Source organism: Beta vulgaris, chromosome 2 (genome assembly GCF_026745355.1).
Source record: "Beta vulgaris subsp. vulgaris cultivar EL10 chromosome 2, EL10.2, whole genome shotgun sequence".
In the NCBI taxonomy this organism is placed as follows: domain Eukaryota; kingdom Viridiplantae; phylum Streptophyta; class Magnoliopsida; order Caryophyllales; family Amaranthaceae; genus Beta; species Beta vulgaris.
This window is the reverse complement of record NC_079203.1, coordinates 36,235,753-36,258,434: the sequence shown is the minus strand read 5'-3', so window position 1 is coordinate 36,258,434 and position 22,682 is coordinate 36,235,753. Positions and strand designations below refer to the sequence as shown.

General features: G+C 36.2%; 2 protein-coding genes across 2 annotated transcripts; one reads left to right on the top strand and one right to left on the bottom strand.

The window, feature by feature from the left end:
- Positions 1-5,033: 5,033 nt before the first annotated feature.
- Positions 5,034-6,748, bottom strand: LOC125494840 (uncharacterized). The gene is made up of 3 exons (XM_048638677.1): positions 6,229-6,748; positions 5,531-6,121; positions 5,034-5,416 (listed from the first exon to the last, which is right to left on the bottom strand). The coding sequence occupies exons 1-3, from the start codon at positions 6,746-6,748 to the stop codon at positions 5,034-5,036; spliced, it is 1,494 nt and encodes a 497-aa protein (XP_048494634.1).
- A 14,261-nt stretch (positions 6,749-21,009) lies between these two features.
- On the top strand, positions 21,010-22,555 carry LOC125494839 (uncharacterized). The gene is made up of 7 exons (XM_048638676.2): positions 21,010-21,331; positions 21,429-21,500; positions 21,587-21,678; positions 21,820-22,026; positions 22,141-22,233; positions 22,347-22,463; positions 22,523-22,555. The coding sequence occupies exons 1-7, from the start codon at positions 21,010-21,012 to the stop codon at positions 22,553-22,555; spliced, it is 936 nt and encodes a 311-aa protein (XP_048494633.2).
- The last annotated feature ends 127 nt before the right edge of the window (positions 22,556-22,682 follow it).

Here is a 22,682-nt window from a genome sequence, read left to right as displayed (position 1 = left end):
TACTCACCGTATTTTTATGGTTTTCAATAACAACTTTGAATTACAAAAAAAAAAGAGACAAATTCTTGAAAGTAAATAAGAACTATGAAAGAGATAATTACCAAATGAAAGGAAAAAGGAAGAACTTGAATTGAACTTGAATCTCCAATGTGAAAATAATTAGGGCTAAAGAGAGAAAGATAGTGCTTAGGGAAACTAACAAGAGTAAAATGAAAATCAGAAAAAAAAAAGAGCTTCCCAAATATTTCACAAAGCTATTTATACTAACTCCTAAAAAGAATAAATAAAGGAAATAAAAAGGCTCTCGATCATCTGGACAGGTTTCGATTGATGGTTTTCTTCAGCGGCTTAGGAGAGCAGGGCACCCGATCAGACGGGAGGGCATGCCCAAATCGGGCGCCATCAGCGAATTACGAGCGGGCGAGTTACGTCCGACCGTGCCCGAGATAAATGATGTTTGGGAGAAAGCGATGTCCGATCGAGCGATGGTCGCCCGACCAGATCAGGCGGCCCTTCAAACGAAGCTTTCTTGGCATTTGACGCCAAGTCTTCAAATCTCATCAAGTACGAAGGCTTTAGGAAGCAGCTTCAGACCTTGGGAACTCATACATGTGTCTCCTAACTCTCTCCAATCCATTATGTCATCAAGAATAGTAGAAAATAGGAAAATGATTCCCTAAAACCTGAAATCTATCATAAAACACAAAACCATAACTAGATGGAACATGTTAGTATCAAACAACTCCTAAGGGCATTATTAGCAGGTATTTCAACAAAGAAGCAGGGAACAAAAACATAGATATAAAACTATAACATCAAATTCCCCCAAGTAAAACCTTTGTTTTTCCTCAGCAAAGCATGACATGAACATGAATATGATTGCTTCACCCCTCAAGTAAAAAATTCATACTCAAACATTTTCAAACTCAAAATCTTTCAAGCAAGCAAAATTTAAGTTCAGTTGTTCATATCACCCTGACCACCAATCACCTAAGCAATTTATCAAATGCAGCTGCCCTACATAACATGCAAATCTTGAAAAGGTGTTCACCGAGGTGTTACTCCTCTCAAATTTGTGGTGAGCATAAAATGTGTCTAATGGCTCATCAACCCACCCATAATATCCCTTCCACTCACACTTTCATGTGTTTAGAAAGGTATAATATCGCTCATCCTAATCAGGTCAACTCAAATAATAAATTTAATCTTCAACTTTGGCATATTGACTCGGTATTATTTTAATAAACAATCAAACATGTGCTCAAGAGGTCTTTCTCAGGGTTGTAATGGGCTCGGGTAAATGTAAGGAAATTATTTAAGGAATGTGGTGGAAAAGCTAAGAAAAGGGGAGCAAAAACACAAGTAAGACTAGATGTGTTCGAAACAACTCACATGGCCTCAACAACATGACCAATATAATAACCAACTTTGAAATTTCACGAACCAACCAATATTCGTCTCCAGTATAATTTTCAATAATTTTTCATGAATAATAAAAAAAAAGAAACTTAATGAGTGAAGATCAAGGAGACTTTCCATGTATTATAATGTTTCTTTTTCTTTTTCACTTTACTTTTACTCTTTTCTTTGTACCGACATGATATTATTTTCAATCAACCCTCATAATCAACCACACAATATAATATTAACCTAACAAATGCTCCCTCAAGCTAGGCTTGGGACAATAATCATTGCAAAAGGCTCAAGGTGTGTAATGTGGCTTAATATGGAGACAAAAATTCATAGGCTCATCAGGGCTATGGGGGAAATTAATTCATTTAACAACTCGGAGGCTTAAAAATTAAACAAATCAATGCCTCTATCACAGCACATGTCCAAAGTCATCAGAAATCAACGAATACAATGATAAAGAATGCTACGAGGAGCTAACACACAAGAATAATCTGGATATAGATATAGATACAAAGGCTAGAATAAATCCTCACAGTCTAACCAGTTCAAGCATGCAGTCAAAGTAGGCGTTTTATCATCAAAATCCACTCAAGATCAAGACAATCAGAGATCACATCACAATATCCCAATGACAAATGCCCAGCTATCCAATATAAGGAGTTAAATAATTTTGCAAAGCACAATTTGGGGGCATAGGGAAGCAATGAATCCATTCATGTTCAACTCATATTTTTGGAGTTTTTCAGCAATATCTCATTTTTTTGTTTGACTTCAATGAAACTAAACTAACTACACTAAAGAGCAAATAAAGGGAGGTGAGTACTTACAAAGATCTTCCCCCAAGCTGAACTTGGCAATGGCCTCATGCATTGTAGCAAGGGAAAGGAGAAAGAACATGTGCGTCAATCATCAGGATCATCATCCTCCATGTCTAATGCACCATTGGTCCCTAGAATGTTGTATACGGGGTTCCATGTATACCAGGAGGGATAGGGGCCTTCCTCCGAAATTCGATGAGTCCTACAATACTCATCGTACATGGGGGTACATGGCCAAGTGTTGGTGGGTGGCCAAGTGTTGGTCGGTGGCCAATGTATCGACATGCCGGCTAATGCTCTGGATGACTGCAAAGTTGGTAGTAATGCTAGACTCCATCTGCTGGAGCATGCTCATCATTGCCTGCAAATCAAAAGGAGGATCAGCAGAATATTAGGGAGGGGGTAGCAGAAGAAGTACCAGTGTCAGCACTAGGAGGCAGGCGCCTACTGTATGTGCACTAGGGTATCTTAGGAGTAGGGGTGGGGAAATCCTGACCCTAGATGGGGAGGTGGTAATGCACCTGTCCAGACTGCAGGCGAGCTAGGGGATCAGGAAGAGTGATGGAACGTTGGGTGCCGACAAACCACTAATAACGACCCAACCTAGCTCGCTCTATTCGAAGAGAGTCAAGATAATTAGAATCCATAAAGGTTTGCGGGGACTAGTTCGTAGCAAGATTTGTCAAACCCCGCTATCTGCTAGGCAAGAAGTGTGATTAGTCCATCATTGACTATGGGGCAGGAAGAGAAAGTGCCATCAACACGGTGTTTGGGGTTAGTGGTAGTTATGCGCTCAAACTGAAGAGCAACATGATGGGGAATATTATATTGAAATGCTTTTTCTGTCCCCCTAGACAGGTAGCTACCGATTAAATAAAGTTTGTCCCCCTAAGTTGTTTCCCTCAACCCGCCCAAACAAAGTCCATGTCATGAATCGTTGCCAAATTTCGAAGATAGGATGATGAATGTAAGTGGCCTTACAATGTTGTAGGTTGACTGGGACCTCACTACCCGTAATGTTGTAATAACATGAACCATGATTATACCCATCTGGATGCCCAATGTCCCCTATTGGCGATTCATAAAATGTTAACAAATTGGGGTAGGGAAAGACAAAATTCCTGGTTGAGTAATCGGTAGGAAACATAAGAAATAGGACCGGACCTAGGTTTAGTAACTTTAAAGCTACTATAAAATTCAAACACTAGACTCTTATAGGTATTCACATGAACATTATAGAGGGCTTTCATGCCAATTATCTTCATGAAACTTTTAAAATTATTAGAAGTTCCCAAACTAATCAAAATTTCAAGATCTAGAAAGTGAGTAGGGAGTACCTTACGACCTTTCAGTCGTTGGAAATTCTCCTTTTGTTGTTTAAACTTGAAAACCACCTCAGGAAAATCTTCATATGATATAATTTGTGGTGGTGGTGGTGGTTGCCCCCTAGCCCTTGAAGTTTGCCCACGTGAGATTTTCGTGCTTCTACCATGGATGCCATTTGAAACCTTTGGTGAAACTCACAAAAGAAATAAGGTGAAAAGATGAAGGATGAGATGGGTAGCATAGAAAGGTGGGGAAAGTAGTGAGAAAAAAAGTAAATGGTGAAGGAAGAAGGTGATTTCTTGAAGGTGGGAGGTATTTTAATGGAGGTAAGAGGTGAAGGATGAGAGGATGAAGGAAGAAGATGAAGTGGGAGGTTAGGGTTTTGAGAGGATGAGAGGAGAGAGAGTGAGAAGTTGGGGATTGCAAGTGGAATGAAGAAGAAAAAATGAAGGGGCCCGATTTTTTTAAGCATGAATTCGCCCAGGCACCCGATCCGGCAGGGTCGCGCGGTCAGATCGGGTGAGAAACCTTTTTTGTTCCTTTATGGAAAATGTTGCGGGCCCGATCGGGCGGGTGTCACTCGATTTGATCGGGCGGGTGTCGCTCGATTTGATCGGGCGAAGGCTCTTCTTTCGCTGTTTTCCGGAAAAAAGTTCACGGACAGAGCTCCCGATCGGGCAAGGTTTCCGATCAGATCGGTCGAAGGTCAATTTTCAGCTTTTTGTGCTCTCAACATGTTTTGTCTCGGGCCGATCTGACGGGGGTTGCCCGACCAGATCGAGCGAACTATGTAAGTGCGTTTAAACGCTTGCTTTAGTCTCATTTTCGCTCGGGGAAACTCATGGCTCACAGAAACTAACCACCCTGCACAAAATAGGCTTCAAATGAAAATTAGTACCCTTTCACTCACTCACTAAATAGAGCAAAACTAAGAAGAAAAGAAAGAAAAGAAAGAGAAAAGAAAGAGAAAAGAAAGAAATCAAAGTAAAAGGAAGAAAAGATTTAGCAAATTTCTAGTTAATGAAGGTCCCGCACGACCATGTTACCTCATCACTTATGTCCTAGAAAGAGTAGATTCGAAGCGAATCTCCTCTATAAGGCATATGGAAGCATCCTCATAATACGCCTTCAAACATTGCCCATTCACCTTGAACTTCTCACCACTATTCTTATATATTTCAACTGCTCTATGTGGCTTGACATCAGTCACCACGAATGGTACCGATCATTGAGACTTAAGTTTTCCAGGAAAAAGTCTTAACCTCGAATTGAATAGTAATGCCTTATCACCCACATGAAATTCCATTTTTTCTATCATCTTATCATGAAACTTCTTCGTTTTCTCCTTATAGAGCTTGTGATTTTCATAAGCTTACAGTCTAAGCTCATCAAGTTCATTCAATTGAAGAAGTCGTGTCTCACTTGCAGTTTGTAGGTCCAAGTTAATTTCTTTAGTAGCACATGCAGATAGATACTTCATTTCAACTGGTAAATGGCAAGCTTTGCCGTACACCATCCGATATAGAGTTGTTCCCAAAGGGGTCTTAAATGCAGTTTGCAAAGCCCAAGAGTATTATCAAGTTTCAAGGACCAATCTTTCCTTGCTTTGGTGACTACTTTCTCCAAAATCCTTTTGATCTGTCTGTTAGACACCTCTACTTGGTCACTGGTCCGAGGGTGATAAGCCAAGCCAACCTTGTGAGTGACCCCATGTTTTTTCAACAAAGCCTTAAAGGTGCTCTTATGGAAGTAGGAGCCTCCATCACTGATGACTCTTCTAGGCACACCAAAACGGGGGAAAATTATTTTCTTGAACATCTTGATCACTACTTGAGAGTCATTGGTTGGTGATGTTATGGCTTCAACCCATTTTGTCACATAATTAACACCTACTAAAATGTACTTGTTTCCACAAGAAGTAGGGAATGGTCCAATAAAATCTTAGACATCAAAAGGTCCAACCTCCAAAATACCTGTCTGTGGCATTTCCTGCATCTTGAAGATATTATCGGTCCTTTGGCAAGCATCAAAAGACACACAAAAGGCACGAGCATCCTTGAAAATTGTTGGCCAGTAAAATCCGCTCTGAATGACTCTATAAGCTATGGCTTGGGAGCCTAGGTGACCACTAGAGGGCATGCTATGACAATGTTGTAGAACTCCCTCAATCTCCCAATCAGCAACACATCTACCAAACATACCATCAGCACATTTTTTTATAGAAATACCTTTTAGCATCATGATAAAATTTTTTGCGCTGCTGATACGTAAGATTAGGGGGATGAGATCTGCCATCACAGTAATTAGCAAAATCAACATACCAAGGGGATTGGGTAGACACTCACGGAGATGATCATCAGGAAAAGAATCATCCATGGGGCCACCTGAGCTCGACTGAAACCTCAAATAAGAGAGATGATTTGCAACAACGTTCTCAGCACCCTTCTTATCCGGTATCTCTAGATCAAACTCTTGAAGAAGAAGAATCGATCGAATGAGCCTCGGTTTCGCCTTTTTTTTTGCCAACAAATACTTGAGGTCGGCATGATCAGTGTGAATAATGACTTTCGAACCAATGAGATAGGTTCGAAACTTATCAAGGGAATAAAAAATCGCAAGGAGCTCCTTCTCAGTAGTATATAATTCACTTGAGCTCCATTTAAGGTTTTACTTGCATAGTAGATGGCATGCAACACCTTATTCTTCCTTTGCCCAAGCACTGCTCCCACAACATAGCCACTAGCATCACACATAATCTCAAACGAAAAATTCCAGTCCGGAGGTTGAATGATTGGAGCAATTATCAATGCTTTCTTAATTCTGTCAAAGGACTCCAAACAAGCATCAGTGAAATCAAAAGTGGCATCCTTAAGCAATAAATGAGTTAGGAGTTTTGCGACTTTAGAAAAATATTTTATAAAACGACGAGAAAAACTCGCATGACCAAGAAAACTCCTCAGTCCCTTGACATTCATGGGAGGGGGAAGTTTCTCAATCACCTCAATTTTTGCTCGGTCAAATTGGATGCCACGTTCAGGAACAAGATGACCAAGTACCACTCCTTCGTTGACCATGAAGTGACAATTTTCCCAATTCAAGACCAAATTAACATCACAACAACACTTAAGTGGCTTGGAAAGATTATGCAAACACATGTCAAAGTCAGAACTATAAACACTAAAATCATCCATAAATACCTCCATGATATTCTCAATGAAATAAGAAAATATGGCCATCATACACCTTGAAAATGTGGCAGGGACGTTACATAAACCAAAAGGCATTCGGTGGTAAGAAAAAGTGCCATAAGAACATGTGAACGTTGTCTTCTCCTGATCTTCGAGATGAATAGGAATCTGAAAGAAACCAGAATATCCATCCAAATAATAGAAAAGGTTATGATTTGCTAATCTTTCAAGCATTTGATCAAGAAAAAGGAGGGGGATGTGATCCTTCAGAGTGGCTATATTCAACCTGCGATAATCAATACACATAATTTACCCCATGACAACACGAGTAGGAATAAGCTCATCCTTATCCTTCTTAACAACTGTTGTCCCCCCTTTCTTAGGAACGACTTGTTCCAGGCTCACCCACTTAGATACAGAATTGGGGTAGATGATGCCCGCGTCAAGTAGTTTCATTACCTCTTTTTTCACCACCTCCTGCATATTAGGATTCAAACGACGTTGTGGTTGTATACAAGGATGATGATTCTGTTCCAGATTTATTCTATACATACAAGGCTAATTCCCTTAAGATCGTCAATGTTATACCCAACAGCTTTCTTATGCATGCGAAGCACAATGAGAAGCTTTAAAAGCTAGCTATCATCGAGTTTAACACTCACGATCATAGGACAATTCTCATTATCACACTAGTACAAAGTTGGCCTAAGGTAACATGTATGAGGTAACACTTTTCAAAATTTAAGTTTGTCAAATATATATGTAACACCTTGGTAACACTTAATCAATTCGTAACACTTAATGTAACACATTTTCAATAAGTAACATTTTGAAGTAACACTTTTTTAATTGAGTAACATTTTAATGTAACACTTTTAGATAGGTAACACCTTTAGGTAACACTTACATATTGGTAACATTTAACAGTAACACTTTTTTTCTTTAAGTAACACTTTAAGATAAGTAATGTTACTACTACATAATTGACCTTAATAAGTAACACATTTAGGTAACACTTTTCAAATTGTAGATTTTCTATATATTAAGTAACACTTTTGTAACACTTTGTCCATTTGTGACATTTAAAGTAACACTTTTATAATGTGTAACATTTTATAGTAACACTTCTGAAATGGTAACACTATAAACTTTGTAATAGGTAACACTTCTGAAATAGTAACACTAGAATTTTTAAAATAGGTAACACTTCTAAAATACTAACACTAAAAACTGTAAAATAAGGACTTTAAAATTTTCCTTTAATTAATTATATTATCTTTTAAACATTTATGGTAGGTTAATAAAAATTAGAAAAAAATAATACTAAGCCAAACATCAATTAACCATTGGTGGTTTTGGCGCAATTCTTTGAGTCTACAAAAGTCGGAAAATTAGAGGACAAAATTGAAAGAACCACCCCAATTCCATTGCCTTCCATTCCCTTCTAATTTCAATTTCTCCAATTCTATTAACTGTAACAGACTTGTTTTTAAAAGCGATTAGTAAAAGCAAATCATAAATTATTTTCTGAATACTCTTAAATTATTTGAGTTGAAGTATGAATTATATTATCGTGTTTGCAATGCATTTATTTAATTAATTTTATGAGATTATCATTATTACTATTATTATTATTATTTTATATTTTAAGTTTTGTCCAATTAGTTTGAGTAGTATTCCGCAAATTAGAAAATCATATTCAATTTCATTATCGAACCATCCGAGCCTTCTATTATTTTCGTCATTTAATTGAACCAAATTAAACCCCTTTCCCCCTTGTATTTAGTCGGCCAACCCAAAATCCCAACCCAGCCTCTCCCTGGCCTCTCTTCGAACTCTCTCACCCTCCCCGTGAAAAAAACCAAAACCCCCGCCCTAATCTCTCTCTTCTCGCGCGTCACTGCTAACGGCTGCAGGCTGGCGGTGCTGCCGCCTTGGCCTAGTCCTTCGTCGCTGGTCGTCGAAGCCGCTTTTCCTTTCCCCTCGTGGCGCACTGTGTCGGCATCGAACTGCCTTGCCTCGCCGTTGAATTCTGCTTGCCGGAGCTACGCGTCCCACCTGCGTTCTCTTTTCTCCGTTCGTGACTAGAGTTGTGCCGTTGTTATTGTCGATTTCTGCCTCCCCTGCTCCTGTCTTTTTTATGGTGGTGTGCACTTTCTCTGTCCTTCGTCGCGGTGCTGCTGCCGCCGCCATCGTTTCCGTTTAGCGTAGCAAAGAGGTGGCGTCTGTAACACCTCAACTTCTTGTCCTTTACATAAGGTACTAACCCTTGTATCTCTATTTTGAATTGAGTATTGCATTATTAGGGTTTAAAATTCTGATTAGTATATTGATTAAGATATTATGGTTGATTAACTTATGTTGTGATGGTGATATTGTGCTAGTTGAGCATATGAATATGGAATTATGCAGATTGTTGATGTGGTATTGATGTGGGGGTATGTATTGTTGTTATGGTTATTCTAGTGGTGGTGGTTGTTATAGTTTTTATTGTGGTTATTCTGTTGCTGATTGTTTCAGCTGGAGATGGAAGATGGTGATGAAATTGACGCAATGTTGCACCATACTGGTGTATTAGCTGAGCTGCATTGCCAATGATGGATCTATTATCATTAGTATAGTATTATTAGCTTGTTCTCCACATCAAAAAATGAATCCAAAAAAGGTAATTGTTATTTGTACACCATATCTTCACTCCTTATTTATTTGAATCTTCATTTTTATTGCTTCATGTATCGGGTTACCAAGCTTGTAAAATTTATCGCTTTGGTTTCTATTCAACACTATTAGTATATTTGAGCTCTTTGCCTTTGTTTTTCCCCCTCTGTTATGTATGTTATGGACTGTGTTGTCGTCATGCTTGAAATTTAAAAACATTTTTTTATACAATAACCCGCACTCAATGCTAATTTTCTCATTGGTCTTTGCTTGTAGTTTACACATATTCTATATTTCTTTTTTCATAGGATAAAATGGCAGATTATGAGAAGTATAGACAAATGAGGATAGCAGAAAATTGATTGAGGTTGCGAGAGATGGGAGTTAAGTCTATGGCTTATGAAATAAATCAATCAATCAAGGGCAAAAAAAGAACATGCAACAATAAGAAAAAATATCCAAAGCCGGATAACGATGATGAGTACTCACTTGCTGAAGATTGTGAACAACTATTGATCCACTTTACTGAAGAGGATGACAATGATAAAAGGGAAAAGTGCCTAACTTTGAGGTCTTAATCTAAAAAGGTGGTACTTAATTTGTGAGTTATAGTTTTTAACTAACTTGGTACATTCCTGAAATTAATATGGTTTTCCATTTTACAGATTTTAGCACAAAAGATAAGTCCTGCCATGCTTAAAGACAATGCAAGTGACTCTCAAATAGGAATGGCAAGTCTATTGAAAAGGTGTCATCCAAGCTCGAAAAATGAACGTATGGAGGAGGCATTGCAAGGGAAATTTACAACACGAAGTACCTCAATTAGATAATGTAATTTGTAGACTTTTCTACTTCTTAAATATAATTAACAAGCATCTCTATAATATTTTTGTTGAAGATTTCATCTTAATATTTTTTTTATTACAGGATCAAGAGAATCAAAATGGCGAATTGGAGTAGTAACACATAACATCGAGGCCGCTAAGAAAATGGATGCATATGGCGAGATGATAACAGATGGAGTACAAATATATGACTATTAGATTTAGTTTTAGATTAGCATATGAATACATTCTTCTTGTTGGATGATTTTGATTTTAAATTGAATATATATTATTTTTTTATTAGTTGATAATCTATGGAAGTAGCAGTAATAGGTGTACAAAATTCTATAATTATTATAATATAATTGTCAATTCATATATTAATTTTAATTTATATATATGTATCTACACATATTCCCTAATAAAGAATAATGTTACTTAATCACCCAGAAGGTGTTACAGAATATGAAAAGAAAGTGTTACCTAATAACACAGGAGATGCTACTTAAAATGGTAAAAAGTGATACGTAATGTTTAATGAAGTGTTACTATAGGTTATAGTAACACTATAATATGTTACTAATAATATGAAAAGTGTTACATAATAAATTTTGGTAACACTTTAAAAGTGTAACAATAGGTATTAAAAGTGTTACATAAACGAATCTAAAGTAACATTTGTTTAAATGTTACTACAGGCGATCAAAAGTGTTACCTAATAGCATAGGTAACACGGGCAGATGTAACACCTAAAAAAGTGTTACCTATTATCTAATGTTACACTTTAAGCACTTTAAGTAACACCTTTTGGGTGTTACCTAAAGCTAATTATGTATTAGTGGTTTTAGAGTATAATTTAAGTGTAATTTTTAATATAATATTATGATTTCTTATATACTTTGTATTATCTCTTATAAAAGCAATATTTTCAACAAATTAAACTAATCTTCCATCTTGTAAAAAAAAAAAAACTACTCTCCTCACTTAACGATACTGATACTGATCTTAATAGTCAAACACATTCCTTCTTGTCAAAAAAACAAACACACCATAAAAAACATAAAAAAAAAAAAACAAAAACAAAGAAAACTTTAATTAATTACTAATGATACTGATCATCAGATCCCAAAAATCTTTGGCGCTTAATCAGCCGCCAAAGAGATTCAATTCGTGATTCTAATTACTGTATGCTGCTTAGGTTTCAGTTCAACTGCACACACCACTCTCCTCACTTAGACTCGCTCACCCCACGCCAGAATTCGCTCACCACCGGTCACCAACGTTCAATCTTGTCATTCTTTCAGGTGGTCAGAGAATTTAATCGGTTAGTCTTGATTCTAATTGTCCGAAAATACTAGTTCTCTTTGATAATTGATCATGTTCAATTTATAATTCTGGTAATCGTTTCTCAATTTATTTGATTTGATTCATTGATTTCCTCTCTCCTTAATTCGTTCCAGTCAGATTCGATCACCCCACTCCTTAATTCGCTCAACACCGCTCACTATTTAGAGAATTTAATTGGTTAGTTTTTATTCTAATTGTTCGAAACTATCAGTTTCTTTGATAATTGCTCATGTTCAATTTATAATTTTGGTAATGGGTTTTCAATTTGTTTGATTTGATTCATTGATTTATTTGATTCATTAATATATATATTGATTTGTTCGAAAAATTTAATGCTCCATGTAGTTTTGTGTACGTTGCTCTTAGTTCTAATATAAGCTACGTAGTATACTAATTAGAAAAAAAGAAATTCACTGGTTAGTAATTTCAAGTTGTTGGGTTTTACTAAGTTTTTGTAATTGGTCATTTACTTTATGTTGATGGTTTCTTCCACTCTTGATAGCGAAAGAGAATTGAATTCTGACCTCTTGTTCACTGTCCTGCTATCCGAACTTGAAGATTAAGTTTGTGTTCCACGAACTCAATAACCACTTATTTTCAGTGCTATAGCGGATGTAGTTGAATTGGGACCAATAGAAAGGAAAGTAGGAAATCTTAACGATTGCAATTCCATAGATTAGAAAGGAAATTTGCACAAGTGCTGGTGTTAATGTTTTTCCTTTTGGAATCAAAGTCGTTACTTTTGAATCAATGCTAAAATAATCTGGTGCCATGACTAATTCATTACCATGAGTCCATGACTATTTGGTCTTTATGCTTCTTGTGACTATTTGGTCTTTATGCTTCTTGTTCCTTAGATAATTATAAAATTATGCTACTGCCTATTGGATAGGAAGTGATATATTTTCATTTGTTTGATTTAGAAATTCCAAATAAACCCCACCACATTGAAAATGAAAAATAATTATCTTCTTCGTTATTATTTTATCTCTTGATATATTGGTTTTTTGTGTGTCTATTTTTGTTCCTGTAAGCCATGAAGGGTTATATGTACGTTATTGTATTAAATTTCTATATGAATTTATGTTTGACTTTGCATATCGTAAAGGTGACATAATGAGTAGTTGGACCAATTTCGTACAATCTAGCAATGAGTACGAGAGAGGAGTGGAGGATTATCTAGATAAATCATTTGCTACCCAAGCAATCGGAGATCAGATCACTTGCCCATGTAAGGTGTGTTATAACCGTTTTTGGCACCATAGAGAGAAAGTGTATAATCATCTAATTGCGAATGGGATTCAACCGGGCACTGAAGGATGGAACTTTCCAGAGAAGGGTATGTCCTCAATGTCAAATATGAAGAGGTTAAGGGTAGACAATGACACCCACGATGATATGGATGGTCTGATATATGATACACATAGAGATATGGCAGAAAGGTTCTCACACAACCTTGAAGAGGTTGAAGGTGAGGTTGATGCAGAGGCTAAGAAGTTTTATAGGTTGGTTGAAGATGGAAAACAAGAGCTATTTCCTGGGTGTAAACATTCTCAAACACTTATTCCTTATTCGCTTGTACCTTTTGAAGTGTGTTGATGGGATGACTAATTCTGCCTTTTCAGATATCTTGGACTTGCTACTAGAATTATTACCGAAGCCAAATTGCCCAAATCTTTCAATGAGGCCAAAAAGTTGGTAAAAGATTTGGGTCTTCATTATGACAAAATTCATGCATGTCGTAATGATTGTTTGCTTTATTGGAAGGAGCATGAAGCTGCTACATCTTGCCATGTCTGTCAAGCTTCAAGGTGGAAAGAAAATGAGAACCAAGGGGACACTAGTAGTGAATCAACTAAGAGCCTTCATAAAGTTCCAGCAAAAGTTGTTTGGCATTTTCCTCTTAAACCAAGACTACAAAGGCTTTACACATGTGCTCGGAAACAGCAGAGTTGATGAGGTGGCATGAGGAAAGGAGGGAAAAAGATAGGTTATTAAGGCATCGTGCTGATGGAGAGGCTTGGAAGGAGTTTGATCGACAATACTTGAGCTTTGCTAGTGATCACGTAATGTTCGTTTGGGTCTTGCGAGTGATGGATTCAATCCATTTCGGACAATGAGCACCCAACACAGCACATGGCCTGTTGTTTTAATTAATTATAATTTACCACCGTGGTTGTGCATTAAGTCAGAGTTCCTGATATTATCTTTGCTTATTCCGGGACCCAGCTCTCCTGGAAAAGACATTGATGTGTATCTCCAACCGTTAATAGAAGAGCTTAAAGAACTATGGGAGTATGGGTTGGACACGTATGACGCGTCAAAGCACCAAACATTTAAAATGCATGCAGCTTTACAATCTACCACAAGTGACTTTCCTGGATACGCTATGTTGTCTGGTTGGAGCACCAAAGGGAAGTTTGCATGCCCCTATTGCCATTATGAAACCGATGATCGACATTTGAACAATTGTAACAAAATCATGCTATTTGGCTCATCGTCGTGGTTTAAACCTTAATCATCCTTGGCGGTATGATGCGAAGTCTTTTGATGGGGAAAAGGAAGAGAGAATATATCCAGATCGTTTGAGTGGGGCCGAAATTCAAAGTTTGCTGGAAAATTGGGAGAATAGTTTCGGAAAGTTACAACCGAAGAAGAATTATAAAGATTGTCCTTGGAGGAAGTCCTCTATCTTTCATACTTTGCCATATTGGAGAGATAACGGTTGTCCCCATCATTTGGATGTCATGCACATAGAAAAGAACATTTGTGACAATGTCCTTTCAACTTTGTTAGACGTACCTGGAAAGTCCAAAGATCATCATAAGGCTCGATTAGATCTGGAAGAAATGGGGGTTAGATAAGAATTGCATCCCAAGAAATTAGATGATGAGTGGTACATCTTGCTGCCGAAAGCATCATTTTCAATGACGAAGGAGGAGAAAAGCATATTTTGTAGTGTTCTAGAAAGCAAAGCTACCTCAAGGGTGTGCATCAAATATTGCACGGTGTGTGCAAGTAAAGGAGGGAAAACTGTTAGGGTATAAGAGTCACGATGCTCATATTATAATGCAGCATTTACTTCCAGTTGCGATTAGAAAAGTTTTGCCAAAGCATGTGGCTTTACCTCTAATTAGATTGAGTGCATTTTTTAGAACAATATGTAGTACGACCATCGATCCAACAGATTTAGGTCGCCTTCAGACTGAGATTAATGAGACTCTTTGTGAACTTGAGAGAATATTTCCACCGTCATTTTTTGACATAATGGTCCATTTGCCGATTCATTTGGTCGATGAAATAAAGCTTGGTGGACCAGTGTGGTTGGTGGATGTATCCTATAGAAAGGTACTTGGGGAAGCTGAAATCTTACGTTAAAAATAGAAGTCGCCCAGAGGCTTCTATAGCGGAAGGTTATCTGGCTGAAGAGTGTTTGATATTCTGCTCTAGATATTTGCATGATGGTGCAAAGAAGTGGCGTAAAGTAATCAGCCGAATTCATGAGGAAGGTGGTAAAGTTGATGAGGACTCTCCTTTGTTCCCTAAGATAGGCTATCCTCTTGGGAGGAAGAAAAAGGGAAGAAGAAAGGGGTTGCGTACAATTTGGATTCAAATACAAGAATACTAGCACATCGATATGCATTGTTCAATTGTGAAGATAAGAAAGTTGAGAAATATATCAAGTGAGTTGATTTTAAAATCTTGTGTTTTATGTTTTAGTTCTATGTTATATTGGTGGTCTAATGTATTTTTATTTTATCCATTAATGTAGGGAACATGAAGAGTTTGTGAAAAACAATTCTAGAGTGAAGAGAAAAAGAAGGTGGAGAGAGGCTCAACAACATAGTAATGAGATCATGGATTGGTTTAGAAATAGGGTTGAGTTCACTACTACATTTTTGATCAAATGCAACCCCTTAAAATGGGCTAGTGCAACGATACCTTTAATACCGTTGCAATATGAGGGGCTAGTGCAACGAGAGTTGATGATATCACGCTAGAAGTATAGTTGTTGCAACGGTTTTGCACTAAGCGTTGCATTAGGTTGTCGCAGCTTTGCAATTGGTACTTGGTAGAGAAATTGCAACGGTAGTACTAGTCATGTGCCATGTCCCGCCATAAATTTCCCAAAAATTTCAAATACGACCCCTCATACACCAAAAGCCCAATATTAATTTCCCTTAGGTTAGGAAAGAGAAAGAAAGTTCTAATAAGAAAAAGAAAAGGGGAAGAGGGAGATATATATATAGAGAGAGAATGAAATTTCGGTACTTCCATCTCAAATCTCAACACATGTATCTCTATCTATCCAAGCTCATCTCCTGCAAAATGTAAGGATGTCATTCTTATACGACTCAGAACAGTATAAACTGAAATTCAATCTTATACGAACACCATTTCTATGTATGCATTATGCATTAGAGCCTAAAGCCAGCTCCATCTTCTCATCACCTGTAATTATCATATGCTTCTCTAGCTTATTAAGACCTCAATATGACACGGCCATTTAGAAGCATCTCTATTAAAAACAGAACATTCCCACCTTCAGGCTTGTATCCTTTTGAGTTAGTGCTGATGTGGAATGTAAATTAAAAATGCATTCATTTTCCATTTTAATTGTTGAAAACATTATGTACTTCTGGAAATTCTATGATTTTTGTTAAATACTCTAATAATTGTAGTGTACATTTTTTATTTTTCAGTAACTCTTTTTTAATAAATCAAAGCTCTTCATTTGTATTTTCAGACGAAGATGATTACTTCAAATCAGACTATAAGGAGAACAAGAATAATTTGAGAGGGAAACGACTGATAATAATAATGCCAGACAAGCTACTATGTAGGTAATTATACCATTTCATATTACTATTAATAATTTGGTTCATCTTAGAGACAAGAAATTGTTATTAAAAATTCGTATGAGATGACTGACATTTATTACAAACTTCTCATAGCTTTTGGTATAATATGTCTGACACACAAGCATACAAAAAGAATAAATAATAATATGTCTATTATATGTTATGGTAGCCACTATTATGATGATAAGCATGCTCTATAAATCGTTTGGGTTATTTTACTTATGTATGATGTATCATATATGTGCGATGTATAATGTGGAATTAGGTCTGAGACTTGAGGTTTTATGGATAATTTGACAACTGCAATTTTGGTATTTTAGATTTGGCAGACCATAATTTCTTTTGGCAGACGAAGTGCATAAACGAACATAAGAACTAAGAGTTAGATATGACTACATTGGTTGATATCAGAGTCTCTCGCGTTTGTGGTTCTTCTCGTATATGATGTCATTTCCTCTTTGCTACTCAACTTCAATTTTTTTTTTTTTTTTTTTGAGAACAATGTTTTAATTGTTAAGCTATTATATGATATGCTTTCCTCCTTGTCACTCAAATAAGGGATAAGGGTGGTCTGAAAATGTGCAAAGATGCTCTTTTATAAGGGTGATGACTCCTTGCTTAGTCCATCGATCTTAAACTAACTTAAATCTGTATATTTTAATTCTCTACAAGTAACTCTTATGGATGCCAAATGAAGCTAAAAGCTAAGCTTTGATCTATTGTGATTAAGATAATGGGTGTTTTTTTTATTATATACGCATTCCTATATTTGCTGAGCTTGGTCAAATTAAGGTGATAGTTTATTTCAGATTTAGTCAGCATGTAACTATAGGTAATAGTCTTTTTTATCTTTGAATCTGCTATGATGAAGGAATCCAAGTAGATAGGGAAGTTAATTTTTGTTAAACTATTTGATGATGCTCAGCTTGTGATATGCCCTGAATATATTTATCTATTATTTAAACTCTATGTTTGGTAATCAATTAGAAATGTTTGATTTTTTATTAATTTAATTATATATGTTTGAATTTGTAGGTGGTCCCAAAACAAGAAATGGAACACTATGTTCAATAAACTAGGTGCTTGTTAATTGGAAGGCATGGAAGCACTTTGGATCCAGAATGATTTATTAGAGCCTTTTAGTATGATGTAGAAGTTCTATTGTGAATTTTGTTTAATTATTAGTTAATAGACGTATAATAATATATTTTGTAAGTTTTCCCATTGGCATGAATAATGTATACATAAATTTTCTTTAGGATATAAAATTTCAAATTAAATTTATAAATATATAGTTTTATATATATTAATCTATTACTACTACTAGGCTATTACAGTATTCCAATTGCATTGGCTATAGAGGTGTTGCAATAGGTGTTAAAATGGCATAATATTCGTCATAAAGGCGTTGCAATAGCTATATTATAGTGTTGCAATATTTAGGGAGTCATTGCTATAGAAGCAAAAATGGGACACAATATGAATATTAGGGTCGTTGCAATAGCTATCGAATGGCATTGCAATAGATATAGAGGCGTTGCAACAGACCTTATAGATGACGTAACGGCTCTTTACACCTATTACAACGGCTTTGTGGTAGCCGTTGCAATAGGTCCAAAAGGTCGTTGCATTAGACCTATAGCAACGCCTTCAAATGCAATGGTTGGGAGTCGTTGCCTTAGGCCTACTGCAATGGTATTTGTCCCTAATGCAATGGATTTTAGGCGTTGCATTAGGCTTTAAATGTAGTAGTGCGTTGGTTTTGATCTTTATCATATTAAGTGGTTGTCCTTGGGTCCTTCAACTATTGCAAGGAGATACACCAGATATTTTTGCAATGGCTATAAGTTTTACAGTAGTGAGCATGATGAGAAGTGTAAAACCCAAAATAGTGGGGTCTCGTTGACAGCTTTAACTCCAAGCTTTGCTAGTAGCAAGGATCGCAATCCCATTCTTGGTAATGTCACCTATTATGGGAAAATAAAAGAAATAATTGAGATAGATTATTGGAGTGCATTTAGCGTCGTCTTGTTCAGATGTGATTGGTTTCATGTGGAAACAGACAACTATGGCATGATTCGTGTAAACTTCAAGAGATTGTGTTCAATGGATGATCCTTTTGTCTTGGCATCACAGGTTCAACAAGTTTTCTATTTAGAAGATGGTATTGAGGAAGATTGGCACTATGTGAACCGAAAGTTGCCTAGAGACTTCTTTAATGTTGTGGGGCAATGTGAAGATACATATTTGAGTAAAGTTCGGAAACCTCTTGAGGATTTAAATCTTGCTACAGTAGATGATGATGATATAACTTGGTGTAGAGGTGATGCATTGGACCGAGTTGAAGTTCATCAGAAAACCAAGAATAATGAACCATGCATTGAGAGCCACAAAAACAATTCTGATGTAGATGAGACAGATTGGGATTGGATGGAACCCTTGAGTTGACTTGCCTTAGTGTATTAACCTGGCTAGAATGGTTATAAACGTCATTAAATTTCATGCGTACTTTTAGTGGAAAGAAAACAATAAATACTTTTACTGTTCTTTCAAGGATTTAGATTATGTCTTTATTACTTGCGATACTATTACTATATAAAGGTTTTTATATTTTGTATGATTTGTTTATGCGGAATACTTGAGTAATAACGTTTATTGTTGTGGTGATGATTTAGCATGGTTTTTACACTTTCATCTGGTAAGATTTAACTATAACTTTCGATTTTGCTTTAAGGGTAAGAATGTTTGTTGCTTAGATATGTTTGAACTTCTAGTTGTCTTTTTTATTTCCTTAGAAGTTAATTTAAAACTTTAGAACTGCAATAGGTTATCTTGTGGGAAGAATGCTAACCTTACTTTCATGATTTGCAGTTGTGTAAGAAAATCTGGGACGACAACAGAGAGACAAAGGGTGAATCAGAGAACAAACGAAAAAAAGGTAAATGTATTCTGAGACTTAGTCTTTTTTAGCTTAGCTTAACATGCGCTGGGGGGGTGATGTGAAGGCTGTTTGAATTCTTCAAATTTTGAAACTAGAATGTTCCTGCTTATTCTACTCTGTTAATTATCTTTGTAGGTTTCCTGTTTAAAATTTAATCATAGATTCAATATTCTGGGAACCACTTCTTAAGAATTTTGAAGTGTAGGCCCTATTAACGACTCTGATACGGTTGGCGATGGGGATGTGGATTTACATAATTTGTTTCAATACTGGCTATATCACCTAGTGGCTAGTTATACTTTGATCTAGAAAGGAGGTTGCATTGAATCATTATATTTGTTGGTCTTTCTGTAAATTAGGTACATATTTTGCTTGAAGGTCATCCTCAAAAGTCAAAAGTATAAAACGAGCATTTTAGGATCTAGAGATGAGGGATTGTTATAATAGGTAGAGAAGCCTTGGTGCATGCTTTTTGTGAGATTGAGAAATAGAGAAATGTTGTAAAGAAGAGAGGAAGTGGAACTGCTCCATAATGATCTATTGTTCAATCAAAGTGTGCTTTTTCTTTTCCTCTTCTGCTCTTAAAACTTAGAAAATTCAATATGTATCTTGATTTTACCATTTTAATATGTATCTTGATATATTTTGTTTCCTCTTCTGCTCTGACCAAAAGTAAGGTGGGAAGATACAGAACACCACTGGTCAATATTCATCAACAGTATGTATTAGTTATCTATCTGTGTGTACTGCAACGACGGGGGAACAGAATGATAAAAATCATCAGATAGACTCACGCAGACGAAGACTTTTAGGTTTTAACCTGAGGACTTGCAGGGGGGTTCTTAGTAGGGGGGCTGGCTGGCAGGTTGTGCAGGGGGATTGGCTGGCAGGTTATACAGGGGGGGTTAGTGCAGGGGGTTCTGTGCACAAAACATAAGAGAAGTGTAGGTACTGTAACAATGATGATCAATTTCTTTTTTGTAGGAAGTAAGATCGATATGGCAGATTATGAAAAGATAAGAGAAATGAGGATAGCACATAACAAAATGAAAATGAAGGAAATGGGAGTTACTACAATGGCTAATGAATTATTTCACCCGAAGAAAATTAAAAAGAAATCTAAGAAGGTGGTCGAAGGCACTGATGAGTACACACCTAGTAACGAGGAGAACCAATTGAGTGACGAGAATGGCGTGGAGTTAAGGAGAAAAACTATAAACCTGAGGACCGGCTCAAAGAAGGTATTTCTTTAATTCATAAATGTTGTGGTTTATAATTATTAACATTACCGCTATGGTTTAATCATATTTATCTTTCGTATTTTTTAAGGTTTCGGCGGTTCAAGGAAAAGAACCTAGTAAGATGAAAGAGAAGACAAATGTTTCGTCGATGTCAATGGCAGCTCAAACTAAGATGCGCTATCCAAACACTCAGAAAGAACACTTAGAGAAAGGGATGCAACGAAGAGTTCTAACTCAGTCTCAGCAGCAACATATTATTAGGCCTAAGTGTAGTAGTGAATTCTGAGGAAAGGGTGAGCAAGTCTAGTGCCCATAAACAACTAGCACTCCAAATCCAACATCAGAAAGAGGTTGAACGTGGTCACAAAACAAAGATGGGGCATAGTAAGCAATGGTTGCTCCCGGCTCACTCAGTGATTACATTAAGATGAAAACACATTTAAAGGGAAAGGAAGTGAGAGAGAAACAAAATGAGGTATTTCTGCGAAAAGCTAATACTCAGTCAAATGTTTTGAAAGACCTAAAATATCAAATGGTCGGTTCCCAATTGGAGAGATTTTCAAAAGCAAATCATTTCCAACATGTCTTAGAGGAAGAAAATGAAAATAGCATGAACTCAGATGACTTGGAATCAAGACATATATCAGATGATGATGATGCTGAAGGTGGTAATGATGATGTTCAAGGTGGTATTGATGAAAGTAGTAGTAATGGTCACTAATCCTAGCATTTTAAAGCTTATAATTTTGATTTTCTACAAAGTTAGAAAGATACATTTTCTAATTATTGCCTTTGCTTGTTTCTTTATAGCATTGTCAAAAGTGAAGCGAACTATAGGACTAACTATGTGCAAAGATGTCCACGAATGGACAATAGATGATCGTAAGCCCATAATTTTGAATGAAATGGCCTGGGGAAGCCTATTGGTCCTGATAAGAAGACTTTAGATAAATTTTCAAGATTTCTAGGCACTTTAGCTCGTAATTGTAGTCTTGCTCCATTGAACAAACTTAATTGGCATAAGGTCCTTGATAAGGATAAAATTTGGGAATTTGTCAAGGTATGAGTTCTTTTAATATATATAGGAATTAAGAGACTATAAATTCTTGATCTCTTTGAATATATATATATATATATATATATATATATATATATATATATATATATATATATATATATGAATGACTCATGATTGTTGCAGATTAAGTTCATTATCTCTGAAGAAGGGAAGGACTATGTGTTGGCAGCAGTTGAAAAACTTTGGCGTCGACATAAAAGCATTATTGTGAAGAAGAAACACTTTAGTGCTTACGACAATGATGATGACAGATTGGAAAATGCTCCCGATAATATTCCAGAAGCTTATTTCAAAGAATTATTAGATTATTGGAAATTAGATATTGTTGAAGTAATTGTTATGCTTTCACATTATCTAATTAAGTTATTCTTATCAAATTCACAAAGTACCCTTTTTAAAGGAACTTCCTAAGAGGTATTCATCTTTTTTTTTCTTAACACGCAGGAAGAAAGCAAGAAGAAAAGTGAAAGCAGTATCAACCAAAAAGATAGGCACACCATGGGTCCCGTGAGCTTTGCAAGGAAGGAACATGAATTGGTAAGTTAATTATAATGAATAATAATATCTTTGCTTTATTTTTACTTATCACCCCTTGGTACGATCATGTAACTTTTTTGTATTCCGGATTCTTTTGTATATTTCCATGCTAGCAACAACAAGATAATGAGAAAAAACGACCATCCCAAGCACTGTTGTACAAAGAGTCTCGAAAGAGGAAAGCGAACAAAATATACAAAACAGCTTATGAGCCTATTAAATTTAATATCGTAAGTTTAGTTGCCTTTACATTTATTTACGCTATGTTTTTTGGTTGCAACTTTGGTAGTTATTTATTCTGCTTCCATTATTTCAAATGTAGGATAAGATGGAGGAAGTTCAAATGCAAAAGCAGATTGATGGAGATAAAGCATATTATGAAGTAATGAATATTGATAATTCGGACAAACAACGGCAACTCGAAAGGTGTTCAACTATCAAAGGAAAAA